General features: G+C 37.4%; 1 protein-coding gene across 6 annotated transcripts in view; it reads left to right on the top strand.

Moving 5' to 3' along the window:
- The window catches only part of Thsd7b (thrombospondin type 1 domain containing 7B), a 797,324-nt gene that overhangs the window by 152,882 nt on the left and 628,604 nt on the right, over positions 1 to 15,838 (top strand). For all 6 annotated transcript variants that reach the window (XM_045150956.1, XM_045150957.1, XM_045150953.1 and 3 more), the window contains exon 2: positions 14,770 to 15,580. In XM_045150956.1, coding sequence (XP_045006891.1) covers positions 14,770 to 15,580 — 811 coding nt within the window. The remainder of the gene's footprint in view (positions 1 to 14,769; positions 15,581 to 15,838) is intronic.

Here is a 15,838-nt window from a genome sequence, read left to right as displayed (position 1 = left end):
AGGACCCAGGAGCTACTCAGTCCATGAAGCAACATTGGATGTCTCAATAGTCCTTATCTAGTATTGCAGGCATGAAAGGTTTCAGGAAAGCTGCTAGTTTTTAGTCCATATTTCCATATTGGAAGGTCAAAGAAACTGGGCTCTGATGTCAGAATGGCAGAAACGCTAGATGCATTTACCAGAAAGAGGTCTAGGCAGGCAAGCAAATGGCATTCATTTCTTCTTGGACCTCTTTATATCTGGGTGGTTGCAGAAAGGTGCCACCCACTCTGCAGAAGGACTTCCCTTAGTTAATCTGTCCTGGAGGTGTCCTCATATCATGGATCTACAGTGGGGTGCAATCTTAGTTGATTCCTGTTCCAATTAAGTTGAGATTAACTATCAAGTATAGTATTTTAAAATTGTGTTGACCATTATTATCAGAAATTTCAGATATTTTTTTCCTCTTTAACTTTCCCCTTATTTTAGCAAAACCAGTAACTAAGTGATATCGTAAATTTCCCAGTGTTGATATTTTTGTTAACTAGGTTTAGACATCTTTTCTGGTTTATATACTGCTGTTTTCTCTAGCATCCATAAAATACAATTCTGATTATATTCTCAGTATATGCTAAGTGCTGGATGAGTGCTGGTATTGCAGTGGTGAAGTGGACAATCTTGTTTCTGCCATTGCCAACTCTAAAGTGAAGTGACTGAGTTGAATATAAATTGTGGATTATATAATTATATGTGAAATTCTAACAATCATGAATGCTCCTATGGAAGGATAAAGGGCTATCAAATAATAGGTAGGAGTCTCCTAGGAATGTGGTTTAAGATCCAAAGAGTAAAAAGGAAATAATGTTTGTAGAAGTCTTGGGTTCAGTATGCATGCTTTGATTTGAGTCAGTGAATGCAACTGACAAGGTAAGGGAAGGAACATGGTGTGTTGGAGGATCCTCAAAGTGGGTGGCTCAGATGATAGATTTGTAGAGGGTCCAGATGATCTGGACACTAAGTGAGATGGGTCCCAATCAAACAGATACTTGAATTCCATCTTAAAACTGTTTTTCTTTATTTTGAAAGAAATTTTAGCATGGCAATAAATTTCAAATATGTCTTATTCAAAGCAGTACAGATTTGAATTATTTAAAAATATATTGTGAGGATAAGTAAAAGTATTCATGGCAGGGGTAGGGTGGGGTAGGGATGAAATAGTAGACCCTGGAATCTAAGCAGGGCATTCATCCCTTCATCTGTGGAAGAGAGAATGATGTCTGGGAATAAACTGATGGCAAAAAGGAAGAAATGTAGGCAAGTTCAAGTAAAATGTAAGAGGTAAAACTACTGAGTGATTGGATTCCATTTTGGTAAATCTCTTCTATTTTATTTATTTAGAGAATGGACACACCAGGGACTCTAGCCAGTGCAAATGAGCTCCAGATGCACTTGCCACCTTGTGCATCTGGCTTATGTGGGTTCTGGGGAATTGAACCTGGGCCCTTAGGCTTCATAGGCAAATGTCTTAATTGCTAAGCTATCTATCCAGCACCATTTTTGTAAATATTAATATAATCCTCCAGCATGTTTAATAGAGTATGTGGAACAAATAATTGTTTTTAGTTGTCTACATCAAAAAAGTGCATCTTGCTGGGCATGGTGGCACACAACTTTAATCCCAGCACTCATGAAGCAGAGGTGGGAGGATCACCATGAATTTGAGGCCACCCTGAGACTGCATAGTGATTTTCCGGTCAGCCTGAGCTAAAGTGAGACCCTACCTCAAAAAAAAAAAAAGGTACATTTTGTTGCTATAATACTGTTTATCTAGGTATTATATACAAATACAGTCACTTGGACATTATTTCCCCAACAACAGAAAAGTCTCAAATAGTCTTTAATAGGTATTTAGATAAAAATAATTAGCTGTTAAAAATGAGATGAGGGCTGGAGAGATGGCTTAGTGGTTAAGCACTTGCCTGTGAAGCTTAAGGACCCTGGTTTGAGGCTCAATTCTCCAGGACCCACATTAGCCAGATGCACAAGGAGGAACATGCATCTGGAGTTTGTTTGCAGTGGCTGGAAGCCCTGGTGCTCTCTCTCTCTCTCTCTCTCTCTCTCTCTCTCTCTCTTTCTCTCTCCCTCCCTCCCTCTTTCTCTGTCACTCTCCAATAAATAAATAAAAATGAACAAAAAAATTTATAAAATGAGATGAACTAAAAGTTCAATCCAAAAAATATGACTTGTGTTTTATTCTTTCTTACCTGTACATAAGAGAAATATCTGCTACTAGAAAGAGCTATATGTAGGAGTGGATATGCCTCATTTAACCACAACATGGTGATTTTTTTGAAGCTACTAAACGTTTTTATATTTAATATGCTCCTGTGAAAATATTTCTCCTAGGCAAAGTAATTTCTTGAGTTTATTAATGAATGGCAAATGAAATGCATGACTGTTGCTCCATCCTTGTCTTTGGTGCACTTTTAGAGGTAGTGTATACCTTAACATAGCTGTAGTTCCTTGAACCTTCAGGAGATAGCAAGCATTGAGCCTCCTCTACCCAGATTAGCACTTACCAAGCATTCACTATGAAAATAGAGGCTTATTCTTATTCTTTTTGGTAGGGAACATTAAATTTTTTTCTGCTTTCTATGCATGTGTTCTAGTTTGCTTTCTGTGTGGAATAAAGCAAACAGATTTCTGAACTTCTTGAAGTGTAGCCCATAGCTAGGTGGTCAGAAAGCAAATTAGTTATGTTTCTTATTTTGGGGGCAAAATCCCTGGTGAAAGGGTAAAAAAGAAAGGTTTATTTCCTCTTATTTTGAGGTTATAGTTCATCAGAGAAAACTGGATGACAGGAGCATAAAACAGTTAGTTTCATTGCATTTGCAGTGATTAATTCTGCAGCTCAGTCATCAGTCTTCTTTGTATTCTGGATCCCTATCCCATGAACTGATGCTATTTACAGTTAAGGAGGGTCTTCCCACCTCTATTAACCAACTGGACATTTTTCTAAGGCTAACAAAATTTATATAATCCCTTGAAAGCATGTCCAGAAACTCGTTTTCTAGGTGATTCTAGATCCTGCCAATTGGATGATTAATATATCACAGTCTCTCTCTCCCCCTGCCACTTACTTTATCTTTTCCACTTATATGATACAAACAGCTAAGTGAATGATTTTCTTTTACCTCTTAAGGGAATCCATAGGGGATAGCTGAAGCATTTCCTATAAGTAAAGTCAATGTTGAGTAGAGATATTTTTATGGGATCAGAGCACCCCATAAATATCTCTTGACAGGTATCAGAGCCCCAGGAGTTCTAAGGCCAGTTCCTCAGTCAGGCTAGTGAGATGGGACAGAGATGACCAGGACAAAGAGCTTTAGGAAGGAGCAGAGAAAGAAGGAGGGCTCATGGATTTTCATTGTTGCTGCTCCCACAGCAGATGGACCCCATCTGAAGATATCTTGCCTAATGGGCTTTTCAAGTGTTAATTTGTTCAAAGGACATCACTGCTAAAAATAGTTGAACTGCAATTGCTGTGGAAAAGATTTAGCACAAGGCAGGGTTGCAAAGTACTCCTGAGCTCTTTACCTAGAGCATTTCTTTGATCTCATGCATTGACGTTCTCATCTTTCAAAAGCAGGAAGATATCAATAATGTATGTCTGGTATTGGGAGGATACTAGCTATTCAACAACCAGGAGTCTGTTGCTGTTATTATTGTAGTTTTTCTAGGAACCCGTAATTTCTGTTTATTGCCTGAGGATTCTTTGTGCTGAGCCCCTGAGCTCATATGTAGGTGCTTGAACAGTGTCTCAGCCTATGTTTGCAATGCAAGCAAAGGCAGGGAGGATTTCCGTTTATGGAATGAACTGTGAAGGGCCTTTGGAAGCAGCTGTCTGCTGCAGGTGTCAGTCTAAGCAGGTGAAAAATTGCAACATATTCATGGGCAGATATGAGTTTTAATGCAATTACCAACTTGTTTATTCTGTTTTTTTTTTAAATCTCCCCTTCCTTCCCATATTTTGGGTTACAATCATTTCTAAAGTACTGATTTTTTTTCCCCTGGAAAAATCTGGATTGTGATAACAGAAGCTAGGTATATCATTGGGTAATTTTATGACTGTAGGTAAGTCATTGAATTTCCCTAGGCTTTTATTATTTTCCTTCTGAGAGAAATGTGGGTATATGATTACCTTTCAAAGTTATAGCTAAGGAGTTAATAGTATGGGTTCTAAGGATCTAAGAGACTCACTTTTGTCAGAATGCCACAAAGTACATGAAGCTTGAGAGTTTACTTTAGGCTTTAGAATTCTTAGAATCAAGCCAGAAATATTGATAAACAGTTTTTAAAAAGTGATTTTCTGTCTCTGTGGAATTTATATTGGCAGATAAGCTCTTCAGATATATTTCTGACAACTTTTACTGTTTATAGCTACTTGTAATCAATGCTGTAGACAATAATGACTAATAAATTGGTAATCAAAAATGATGGGCTGGAGAGATGACTCACTGGTTAAGGGGCTTTCTTGCAAAGCCTAGCAACCTGAGTTTGACTCCCCAGTACTCATGTAAAGCCAGAAGCATAAAGTTCTTCATGCATCTGGAATACATTTGCAGTGGCTGGTGGCCCTGGCATTCCCACTCTCTCTATCTATCTCTCTTCTCTATCTCTCTCACTTGCAAATAAATATTTAAAAAATGATAAATTATAGTGTCACTTTGCTTCTAATTCCAAAGCATCTGTCCATGAAGAAATGGGCTCACAATTATTATGAGTGTCAAACAAAGCACATCCATATAGAAAAAAAAAACTAGAAAAATTAACAGAAATGTTTTCACAACTTGAATGATGTATAAACATTCTGTTCACATCTTCTACAATAGCTTCTCATGAAATAGTGAGCTGCTGTCAAAAGTAAATCTTCACACTTGCAAATATAACTTGTATTTGGTAGCTCTAAATTTTTGTCCTTACCTTATTTTAAGCAAGTTTATTACAATACCCCAGTAAGCATATCATTCAGGATGTGTTTTAAAAAAAAATTAACACTAATGAAAGGTTTTCTCTCTTTTTTTTTGTAAAAGTTACAAGTGTTCTGCATGAACACTCAGGTACCACAGCCCATTTGTTAGAAGACAATCTTGACAACGTGGTTCTTACCTTCCACTTTCATTAAGACAGAGTCTCTCATACAGCTTACTGCTGTGATTGCCAAACTATATGAACTCTGGGATTCTCCTAACTCTGCTTTACAGTGATACATTGGGATCCTAGACAAACAGAGATACTACTTGAATCTGGCTTTCTGTGCATTCTGGGGACCCAAAATCTGGTTTTCAGGCTTTATCAGAAATGCTTTTTAACTATGAAGGCATTTATCTAGCCTGAAATGTTTTTCTTTTCATAATTATATATGTAATTTTTCTCTCTAGGCATATATATATATATATATATATATATATATATATATATATATATACACACACACACACACACACACATACACATACATACATACATACATATACATATATATATACACACATACATTCATATACATATACATACATACATACATACATACATACATATATACATATATATATATATATATATAGAGAGAGAGAGAGAGAGAGAGAGAATTGGCAGGCTAGAGCTTCAGCCACTGCAGTCTAACTCCAGAAGCTTGAGGCGCCTAGTGAGCATTCATGACCTTGTGGTTTTGTCGCTTAAGTGCATCTGGCTCACTTGGGATCTGGAGAGATATCGAACCTGGGACCTTAGGCTTCACAGGCAAGCGCTTTAACTACTTAAGACATCTATCCAGCTTGCCTGGAATGCTTTTTTTTTTAATGAAATTCATTAGAGTTTAATTTTTTTTTCACCTGATATAGGCTGATATTACATTTATTTTTTAATTTTTTTTATTTATGAGAGAGAAAGAAAAAGAGAAAATGTGTATGCTAGGGCCTTTAGTCACTGCATATGAACTCCAGACACATGTATCCCTTTGTGCATCTGGCTTATGTGGGTTCTGTGGAATTGAACCCGAGTCCTTAGGCTTCACAGGCAAATGCCTTAACTGCTAAGCTGTTTCCCCAGTCCCCACATTTGTTTTATTTTTATCGATATCTGAGGCATAATTTAGTAATGGATCTTTGTAATGAGCAGTTTTTCTCTGATAATTAGAAAGTTCTTGGTGGCTCTGAACATCCTCTGGGAGTGTGTTTCTTGACTGTCATGATAGATTTAGGAATCTAGACTTGTAAACACTCACCTCTTGTTTCCCTGTGTACCTTCTTCCAAGACACCTTTCCATTGTTGGGATTGCTGCTTCAGGTTTCACAAGCTTGGGAAAACAACATATACAGATAGAATACTGTACATGAATGGCATGTGGAGGACTGTAGGAATACATTGCATGATCTCTTCATGAGCAAAGTAGCATTGCATTGGGTGCCAGATTTTATGAGACATTTAATGTCGTACTAATTTTTATATTCCTAGAATCCAATATACTACTTATAAAGTAATCAGTAATGAATACTTATTTTTTTAATATTGTATTTTTCTTTATTTATTTGAGAGAGAGAGAGAAATAGGCAGAAAGAGAGAGAGCATGGGCATGCCAGGGTCTCTAGCTGCTGCAAATGAACTGCAGATATGTGCATCCCCTTGCACATCTGGCTTATGTGGGTCCTGGGGAATTGAACCTAGGTCCTTCGGCTTTGCAGGAAAGCAACTTAACCACTAAGCCATTTCTCCAGCCCATGAATACTTATTTTAATGAATATATGCCACTTTTCTCATTCTTTATTTTTAAAAATATATTTATTTATTTACTTATTTGAGAGAGAGAATGTAAAAAAGAGGCAGAGGAGAGAGAGAGAATGGGCACTCCAGGACCTCTAGCCTCTGAAAACAAACTTCAGACACATGTGCCACCTCATGGATCTGGCTTACATGGGTTCTGGGAAATTGAACTTGGGTTCTTAGACTTTGTAGGCAAGTTCCTTAACTGCTAAGCCATATCTTCAGTCATCATTCCTTATGTTTTAATATGTAATGAGCATTTTCTTTGCTTTAATATTTATTTATGTATTTAGAATTTATTTATTTAAGAGGGAATAAGAAGGGGAACACGAGAATAGACCTTCCATGAGGGCCTCTTGCCACTGCAAATGGACTCCAGATGCGTGTGTTACATTGTGTATCTGGCTTTATGTGGGTACTAGGGAGTTAAACCCAGTCCAGCAAGCTTTGCAAGCAAGCACTTTTAAATGCTGAGCCATCTCTCTAGCCTTTATTTAGCATTTTTCTTAGATGAGTTTATACACTGTAGAAGAGGTATTAATCCAACTTTTCTGCAGCTAATGTAGAATCTTTTTGAGAAGAAGAATTGTTATATAAACTTCAAGCTACTTCTAGAGATGAAACATACAAGTAAGTCATTGTGTTATGTCAGATTTTAGGATTTTGAGGTTTGTGAGTTTCTCTGGTCAAGTAATTATCTACAAATAATTTGCTTAAGATGCTAAAGACCTGTGTTATCATTCATGCCATTCATCAAACCTCCTTCCCGAGTTAAAAATAAAGCAATGTCAGGATAACAAAATTTGTGGCTAAGTAATATGAATAATAAAACAAGTATCTCTTCCTATGGCATGAGTACTATTAAATCAGGCAAGTACTAAGTCAAAGTTGTTGAAAGTCTTTCTGACCCCATGAGTTCCCTTTGCTCTACATGGCAGGCATTTTAGTGGATGCCCCAAATTGTGTACTTCACCAATCTGTCTCAAAGTACATGATTTAGTTTAGGTTAATCATTCATATAAACTAATATAATTAAGAGTAATTAAGTTAAGAGAATGGAATTTGCTTGTATGTTTTTGCTTATGAAAGACTATTACATTATAACACTTATATATTTGCAATGCCAGCTAAACATGGGCAGAAAAAAAAACTAAGAAATTTAAAATTTGTAAGTGACCTAAGAGTCATCCACATTAACTTCCATGTCCAAAGGACTACCAGAATTTTACCTTGTTAATTAAAACTCATGTGACCTAGGACATCTATAGTTAATTTGTCACTGTTCCTATCTCTCATAAAAGACAGAGAGTTGTAGGTACCTATTAGCTTTATATAAGTTGACCATGTTAACATATACAAACTACTATCTATTTGTATCACTGATATGTGAAAGGAAATAGCAGGAGTTTTAGTTTAGAGCAATATTGCTTCAGTAACTAAATTTTTTAATCATTCATTTCTGCTTTTTAAATATTTAGTACCTGTTTTCCAATTAAACATATGAAATTGCTTAGCTTATACTTTAAAAAATGAGAATCCTATGTGATCTTTACATTTTTTAGCTATATAATAAAAAATACTGACTTCCATACTTGATAAAATTAAAGGTTGATATTTTTATCTTTTTTTGTTAATGATCATTTTTACATATTTTCTTCCATTTCTGAACCTGGATAAATGATGCATTTCTCAAACGTCAATTCACATTTTACCTAAATATGAATGTTTTTGAAATGGCAAAAACACTTGGGGCTGTGCAATTTTCTCTCTTATATATTAAAAGTTTTTGCCAAATAATACTGAATGAGCCAAGGAATGCATTTTATTTATTTATTTATTTATTTATTTATTTATTTATTTATTTATTATTTATGAAAGAGAGAGAGACACAGAGAGAGAAAGAGAGCGAGTGAATGGGCACATCAGGGCCTTCAGCTACTACAAACTCCAGACACATGTGCTGTCTTGTACATCTGGCTTATGTGGGTCCTGGGGAATCAAACATGGGTCCTTTGGCTTTGCATGCAAGCACCTCCAGCTGATGAACACATTTTTTCTCCATTCCTGAGAAATGTAAATGATTTTCAGACAGTTGTTTAGAGGCTTTGTCTCCATCCTATGTGCCTTGTTTGCAATTTGTTTTTCATTTGATCTAAGTATATACAATTCACTTTGCATTTGCTTGTTATTTGTAACCATCTTCAAAATTTGCTTTAACATGAGGAGAGAAGAATTGACTTCTGCCTTTCTAAACCAACTGTCAATGTTATAACATGCACATCTTACAGCCTGGCAAAGAGAAATCTGCAGACCTACCGCCTTTATACTGTTTCTATACACGTACAAAGGATGTTAGTAAACAAGTAGCAAATATGACTGTCCTGAGAAATAGATCTGTATAGTAGCAATTTTAATTTAATCTTTAAAACATTTTAATTTCTTAATTGTATTTTGTCTTCTGTGTATCTAGGAAATTGTTACCCTTTAGAAACATTCTGTGAGTACATGGATGATGTAAAAGATAATGGGAAATAGCTATTTAAAAGACTTAAGACATTAGTGATTTTAATCACTAAGTGAGCTAAAATAACTAGATACATTTTAATAAGAAAACAATATTATAATAAGAAAAATTCTTAGTCAAGTGACTTAAAAGGGAGAACTGGGAGAAAGTATTTATGGAAGGTACACAGGGAAAGAAGAGGTGAGTGTTTTACAGGTCTAGATTCCTAAATCTATCATGACAGTAAAGAAAACCACTACCAGAGGATGTTCATAGCCACCAAGAACTTTCAGAGAAAATCTGTTCATTACAGAGATCCATTACTGAATTATGTCTCAGGTATCAATAAAAATAAAACAAAATGTAAGATCAAGATATTTTAGGTAGAAAGGGATTTAAGCTCTAATGAAATTCATTAAAAACATTCCAGGCCAGGTAAATGGCTCCATTGATAAAAATCCTTCGGATAAAGCCCGAAAACCTGATTTTGGATATTCACTTTTTCATGATTGATTAGAAATAGTTTGGCTTTTCTGACCTTTCTTCCTTTCTTTTTAAATTATATAGAAATTTAATGAAACAGCTGGAGAAAATTTGTCTAGAAATGAGGCATTTCATTCTGGCTGTAGGCTTCAGGTTCAATAGTGGCTAAAACTTGTACTGACTCAAAACCTTTAGACAATCAAAATTCTTTATCTGTGTCTTCTTTCGATAAGCTTTGCTTTCCCTGAAGTACCCTGTGCACAACAGTTGTTGCCAACTTCCCCACATGTATGCTAGGTTGGCTTCCTCTAGTCTCCTCTTTCCCTTTTTTCTGCTTTTCTCATTAGCAAGCTTTTCTTATGTCTCGAATTTGGATACTGCCAGAGTTTGGTATTTGATCATATTTCTCTCTGTGTAGTGTTGCTTCTTTGCATGCTGGGTTTCCTGAAAAGACTACTGAATTTGCATTCATACATACAGAAAGCAATGCCCTTGAGTATCTATTTCCACATCAGTGAAATGAGTGTCAATAACTACTAGCTCATTAGATTTTTGAGACAATTAAATAAAAATGCTGAATTTTTAGTGCTAGAGCAGAAAATGAGAGTTATAGTTGCAGGTTGTGAGGGTTAGCCATTCCCACCACTTTCCAATTCTTGCCAAAAGAATCATGCAAAATAAAATTCAAAATGAAGTTAATAGCTTGATGCTTAGTTTCCATGCCAGTGGCTTCTTATAGAGTGAGCCTAACCTTCTCTAGCCTCCTGCTTTCTTGCTTGTGGACATGTGTCCCCCCTCTTTTTTTTTCTTTAGTTTAGTTTTGGTTTCCATCCTTTTTTAAAAGGTTAGTAATGTATATAGTGAGTATACAGCCATGGTGGTATCATAGTTAGTCTTCTCCCTGTCGTCCCCCACCCCTGCAGATTGTGGGTGTGGCATTCAGTTATGGGAGAGAGGCAATGTCTCTGTTCCTAATGACAAAACTTATGGCTCTAACAATCTTTCTGCCCCCTTTTCCATGAATCTCCCTGTGCCATCCTGGGTACATTTTAGGTCTATTTCAGTGACCAGTGGTCTTGGGAGTCTCTGTGTTTCTGGGTATCTGATTTGTAAGAGTTGAGTGTTCTCTGTCTGTCTCCTTCACCCTTGTGCTGGTACCAGATTCACAGAGGAAGCATCTCTTGCTCATTACCCCACAAACTTTATGGCTTCAGCTAGTGCCCAGTTGGGGTGCGATGGGCATATACTCTCCTCAGGTTCTACATCCATCTGAAAAATAGAAGCAAATTTTCCAATGGAGAGCAAGGTCAGTGCAAGATACAGGGATACTCATTCTTATTTTAGAGAGAATTTAATAGGTGTAGGCCCTCTTGTAGCCCACTGTAGATGGGAGCTTGATATTGGAGAACAGGCTCAATTTTTGGATTTGATTCTGAATTATTTCCCCCTTCCAGGTATGTGTTCCATTCCACTGAGTGGATCCATTAGCCAAATCAAGAGCAGTTGGTTACACACCATGGCTTGTGCCACTATTGCACTTGTGTGAACATCATGTCAGGCCGATTGCTGTTGAGTAGCATATACCTTGAGTTGCTGAGACAGATGTTGGTAATTTTCCCCCAGACACTAATATAGCACCTTCTGGCAATAGACAAGCTAACTGTCTGGGGATTGATTCTCTTCCAGTTTCCAGCCAAGTCTCTCAATGTTCCATCCCAACAACATATGGTGTCTTTGGCAGTAGGGTCTTACCATTAACCTTTGGTGGGTCACCAAGTACTCTGACAGAATTCTATATTCTTTTGGGAAACCTTGTAGGTCTCTCTGATTGACAGCTCATTATGGATATTACCCACATGCTTGTTTTTGGGAGTTACAGGTCAATGCCAAGGGAGAAGAAGAAAGAAAAATATAAGTAATATAAAACAAAAAGAGGGAAGAGAGAGAGAGAGAGAAGCAGTTGAAGATTGAAGGTAGTCTTTATCATTCCCTTTCCAGGCCCTGTGAATCTGGTATTCTTTCTTAGCACTTGATTAAGGTTCAACTCTTTAGTATGACTTTTAGGATGTAGGATTTTATGGTACCATTTCCATTTGGGTCCAGTTTCCCCTCCAACCTTACCTTCCCCTTCCCCCCATCATCCCTATTTATTGTTCAGTCCTCTAGATGTTTATTAGGTACACACCAAAAATATTGAGATGAAAACTATGTGTATTTAGTACCTAAACAAATAGAGGTACATTGGCTGACATCATTTTAAAATTGTTTCCTTTAATTTAGTGTGGAAATTTTATTACTAAATATTGATTTTAGATTTTCAAATTTATTGAAATCATATGTTTCTGAAATAATTCTTTATTGAGTGGATATTTAAAAAAAACAAATGCAAAACTGGTAAAACATGAAAGACAATATACAGGATATGTAAACTAATGTTGCTAGAATTCTTAAGATCTTGGTTTTTTACAGTGTGAAGGTAACAATCAAGTAACAAGTATCGCAGTATGCAAGGAACCACGTCATAAGTTATGTATGACACATCACCAGAATTGAAGGCTATCAGTTAAGTTAACTAGTGTAGCATAAGCAGTCAATGCTAGGATAACAAACATACTAGGGTCTTGAGTGGGTGAATTCAAAGGCATTTTGCTGAAGAAATGCTGACTGCTGACTTACTGCAATGAAACCTGTCCTTTTATTTCAGCAAGATAAATCCTTATGTGTGGGAAGAAGCTGAGGGTATTCTCTATGTTATGGTCTCATAAAAATGAGGAAAATATTGTTCCCATAACCCAATGCAGTATTGTTAAGGATGCCCAATTTATGTGCCAGAAGATGGCTGTGAGGATGAACTGTGATTACATGAGTGTTAGAGAAAGATACTGTTTTCCTGCTAAAATGAGAAACTCCTGTCATAGGATGTAGCCCTAAATGCAAATGCCTTTTTCTCTGGGGACACAGGTGATATCACTCCCTCAATTCATGAGACTATGTGTTCGCCTACTGTTCAAAAAAAAAAAAATGTATTTGATTTACATGGAAACATCTTCCATGAAAGAATTAATCTGCATTATGAGTGTCTTAGGCAGACTTCAGCAGGGAAAGAATATCTCATGAGGGATATTAACTGACTTTGTTATCTTCACAGCTTTGGTATTGGGAAGAGGGTAGCTCATAAAACAGTTTGGACTCTTATTACATATATACGGAAAGTGAAAGGGAAGAAAGCACACTTCTTCACTGGCATATGATATGATTAATTGCTTGTGAAAAGATATATGTACAAGCTTCTTGATAACACCTGATGATGTTTTAATAGATGAATTAGAAAGACCAAGCATGCAGCTCTCTCATTTATCCTATTCCTAGAGTCTTTCCCACAGAAACGAATAATTTAAAAGATCTGCAGGGGACTGGAGAGATAGTTCAGTGGTCAAAAGTGCTTGTTTGCCAAGCCTCATGTTCTGTGTTCGATTCTCTAGTACATGCACAAAGCCACATACACAAAGTGGTGCATATGTTTAGAGTTCATTTGCAGTGTCAGGAAGCCCTAGTGTGCCCATTCTCTCCCTCTCTTTCCTTGAAAATATGTAATCAAAATATTTCTTCAAAAATGATCTGGCGACCTGGAGAGATGACTTAGCGGTTAAGTGCTGGCCTGTGAAGCCTAAGTACCCAGGTTCCAGGCTCCATTCCCTAGGACCCACGTTAGCCACACGCAGAAGGGGATGCACGCACACGCATCTAGAGTTCATTTGCAGTGGCTGGAGGCATGCCCATTTTCTCTGTCTCTCTCTCTCTATCTGCTTCTTTCTCTCTCTGTCTGTCACTCTCAAATAAACTAAAATAAACAAAAAAAAATTAAAAATAATGATCTGGCATGTTGTGAGGCAATGCTAGAAGATTTATTCAGAGTCAATATCCATAAAAATTCAAAATCAGCTGGGCATGGTGACTTGTGTCTAAAGTTCCAACTACTTGAGTAGCAGAGGCAATTGAGTTCAGAACTTCAAGGCTAGCCTAGGTAACAAACAGTGTCAAAAGCAGAAAGAAAGAAAAGTGAGTTAATTTCAAGGACATTATGGAAGAATTTTCATAAAGGAAATCAGAGATGCTGTTTCTTTTATTACTTTACTTTTGTTCTTGTATCAGATTTTCTTTTCCTTCATGTAACTCACTGCAAATAAAACTAAAATGATGACAATTATTTAGTAAATGAAAATACGTGTAGGATGTTTCCGTAACTTTTTAAAAACCTATTTCTTTCTGAGCATCTTAAGTATGAGCTGAATGAAGAATTGCAGCCATGGAAAACCCTACTTCATTAAAATGCTGGCAGAGTGTTTCCATTAGAAGAAATAGGGCCTAACTAGAAATTATTAATGTTGAGTCAGATATGGAGGGTTTGGAGCTTAATCTCCATAATGGTACCTATCACGTGTTAAACGACATTGTTTTCTTGGTACCATGTGGTGGTACTGCTGATCCTCAAAACAACTCTGCAGGTTCATGTTTTGACATCTTCCTTACATGAGTCAGGAAATAAAGCTTAAGAAGTTGAAGTAATTCTCATACATTCACATTGCTGATCAGAGTGAAGGAAACTTCAAACATTTAAACTGATACAGAGCATATAGTCTTGGTCCCTAAATCATCTTTTTTCATTTAATGCTAGATTTGTATTTACATAATTTTTGTATTGGCATATATGTGCATGGACCCCTTTTCCATAAAGTTGCAGGAGAAGCTGAAGAATGCTTGCTCCTTCTTGCAGGGACCTGGGACAAACTAAAAGCTGATTCCACCTAAGTTTTCCATGGCAAACCAACGAGGTTGTTGATAAGGCTTTCTTATAGAGCCTAGTAAGCAGTGACTACAGAAGCTTGGAGACTACTAGCAGCCACATTGGAAAGTCGCATCCCAATTTGGTTAACCTTCCCTAAATGCACTCAGTGATCAACAGCCTTGTTTTTCTGTTATAGGTCCCTGGGGAAAGTGTGCAGGAGACTGCGGGCCAGGAGGATCTCAAAGCCGAGCTGTGTGGTGCTTCCACGCTGAAGGGTGGACAAGTCCTTTGTCTAACTGTGAGGAGAGCAGCAGGCCTCCAAAGGAAAGAAGCTGTTTCCGAGTGTGTGACTGGCACAGCGAGTTCTTTCAGTGGGAAGTCTCTGACTGGCACCACTGTGTGCTTCTCCCTGATGCCCAGGACGATTTCAGCCCTGGAGCTACGGAGTGTGTGACCGCCCAGCATGGGCTGCAGCACCGGACCGTGCGCTGTCTGCAAAAATTGAACAGAACCTTGGTGGCAAGCGAGATCTGCGAACACTTTGCTCCTCAGCCTCCCACAGAGCAAGCCTGCCTCACCCCTTGCCCTCGTGATTGTGTCGTATCTGAGTTCTCCCCATGGTCCAAGTGTAGCAAGAGATGTGGAAAGACATTACAGCACAGAACTCGGGTGGTCATTGCACCTCCTCTCTATGGAGGCTTGCAGTGTCCAAATCTAACTGAGTCCAGAGCTTGTGAGGCTCCCTCAAACTGTCCTCTGGGGGAAGAAGAATACACCTTCAGCCTTAAGGTTGGGCCATGGAGTAAATGTCGACTCCCTCATCTTAAAGAGATTAACTTCAGTGGAAGAACTGGTCTGGATTTTAGTTCTGATTCAAATGAGCACGTGGTCCTTACACATCAGAGCTACAAAGCTCGTCACCACTTCCAGCTTGTGAGTGTAGAAATTGGGTTCCAAACCCGCCAGGTGTGGTGTACACGAAGTGATGGCAAAAATGTTCTACAAAGGTAAGACGACCTTGGGAAATTTTACTGTGAAATATGGTAAAGCCCTTTATGGTCTTCTACAAAGAGAAAATTGTAATCATTTGTACTTGAAGTTGTATTTGAGAAATATTCAACTAGTAATGTTAGACATTTCAGAATGTAAGGAGCCATTATGATGAATAATAGGGTCAAAAAAGTCACACCATTTATTTCCACATTTTATCTAGATAGCAACTAATCTAAACAGGACTTTTGAGGCTATAATTAGAGAGCTAAATG

Source organism: Jaculus jaculus, chromosome 5 (genome assembly GCF_020740685.1).
Source record: "Jaculus jaculus isolate mJacJac1 chromosome 5, mJacJac1.mat.Y.cur, whole genome shotgun sequence".
Lineage (NCBI taxonomy): Eukaryota > Metazoa > Chordata > Mammalia > Rodentia > Dipodidae > Jaculus > Jaculus jaculus.
The sequence above is the reverse complement of the archived record's forward strand: the minus strand, read 5'-3'. Positions and strand labels throughout refer to the sequence as shown.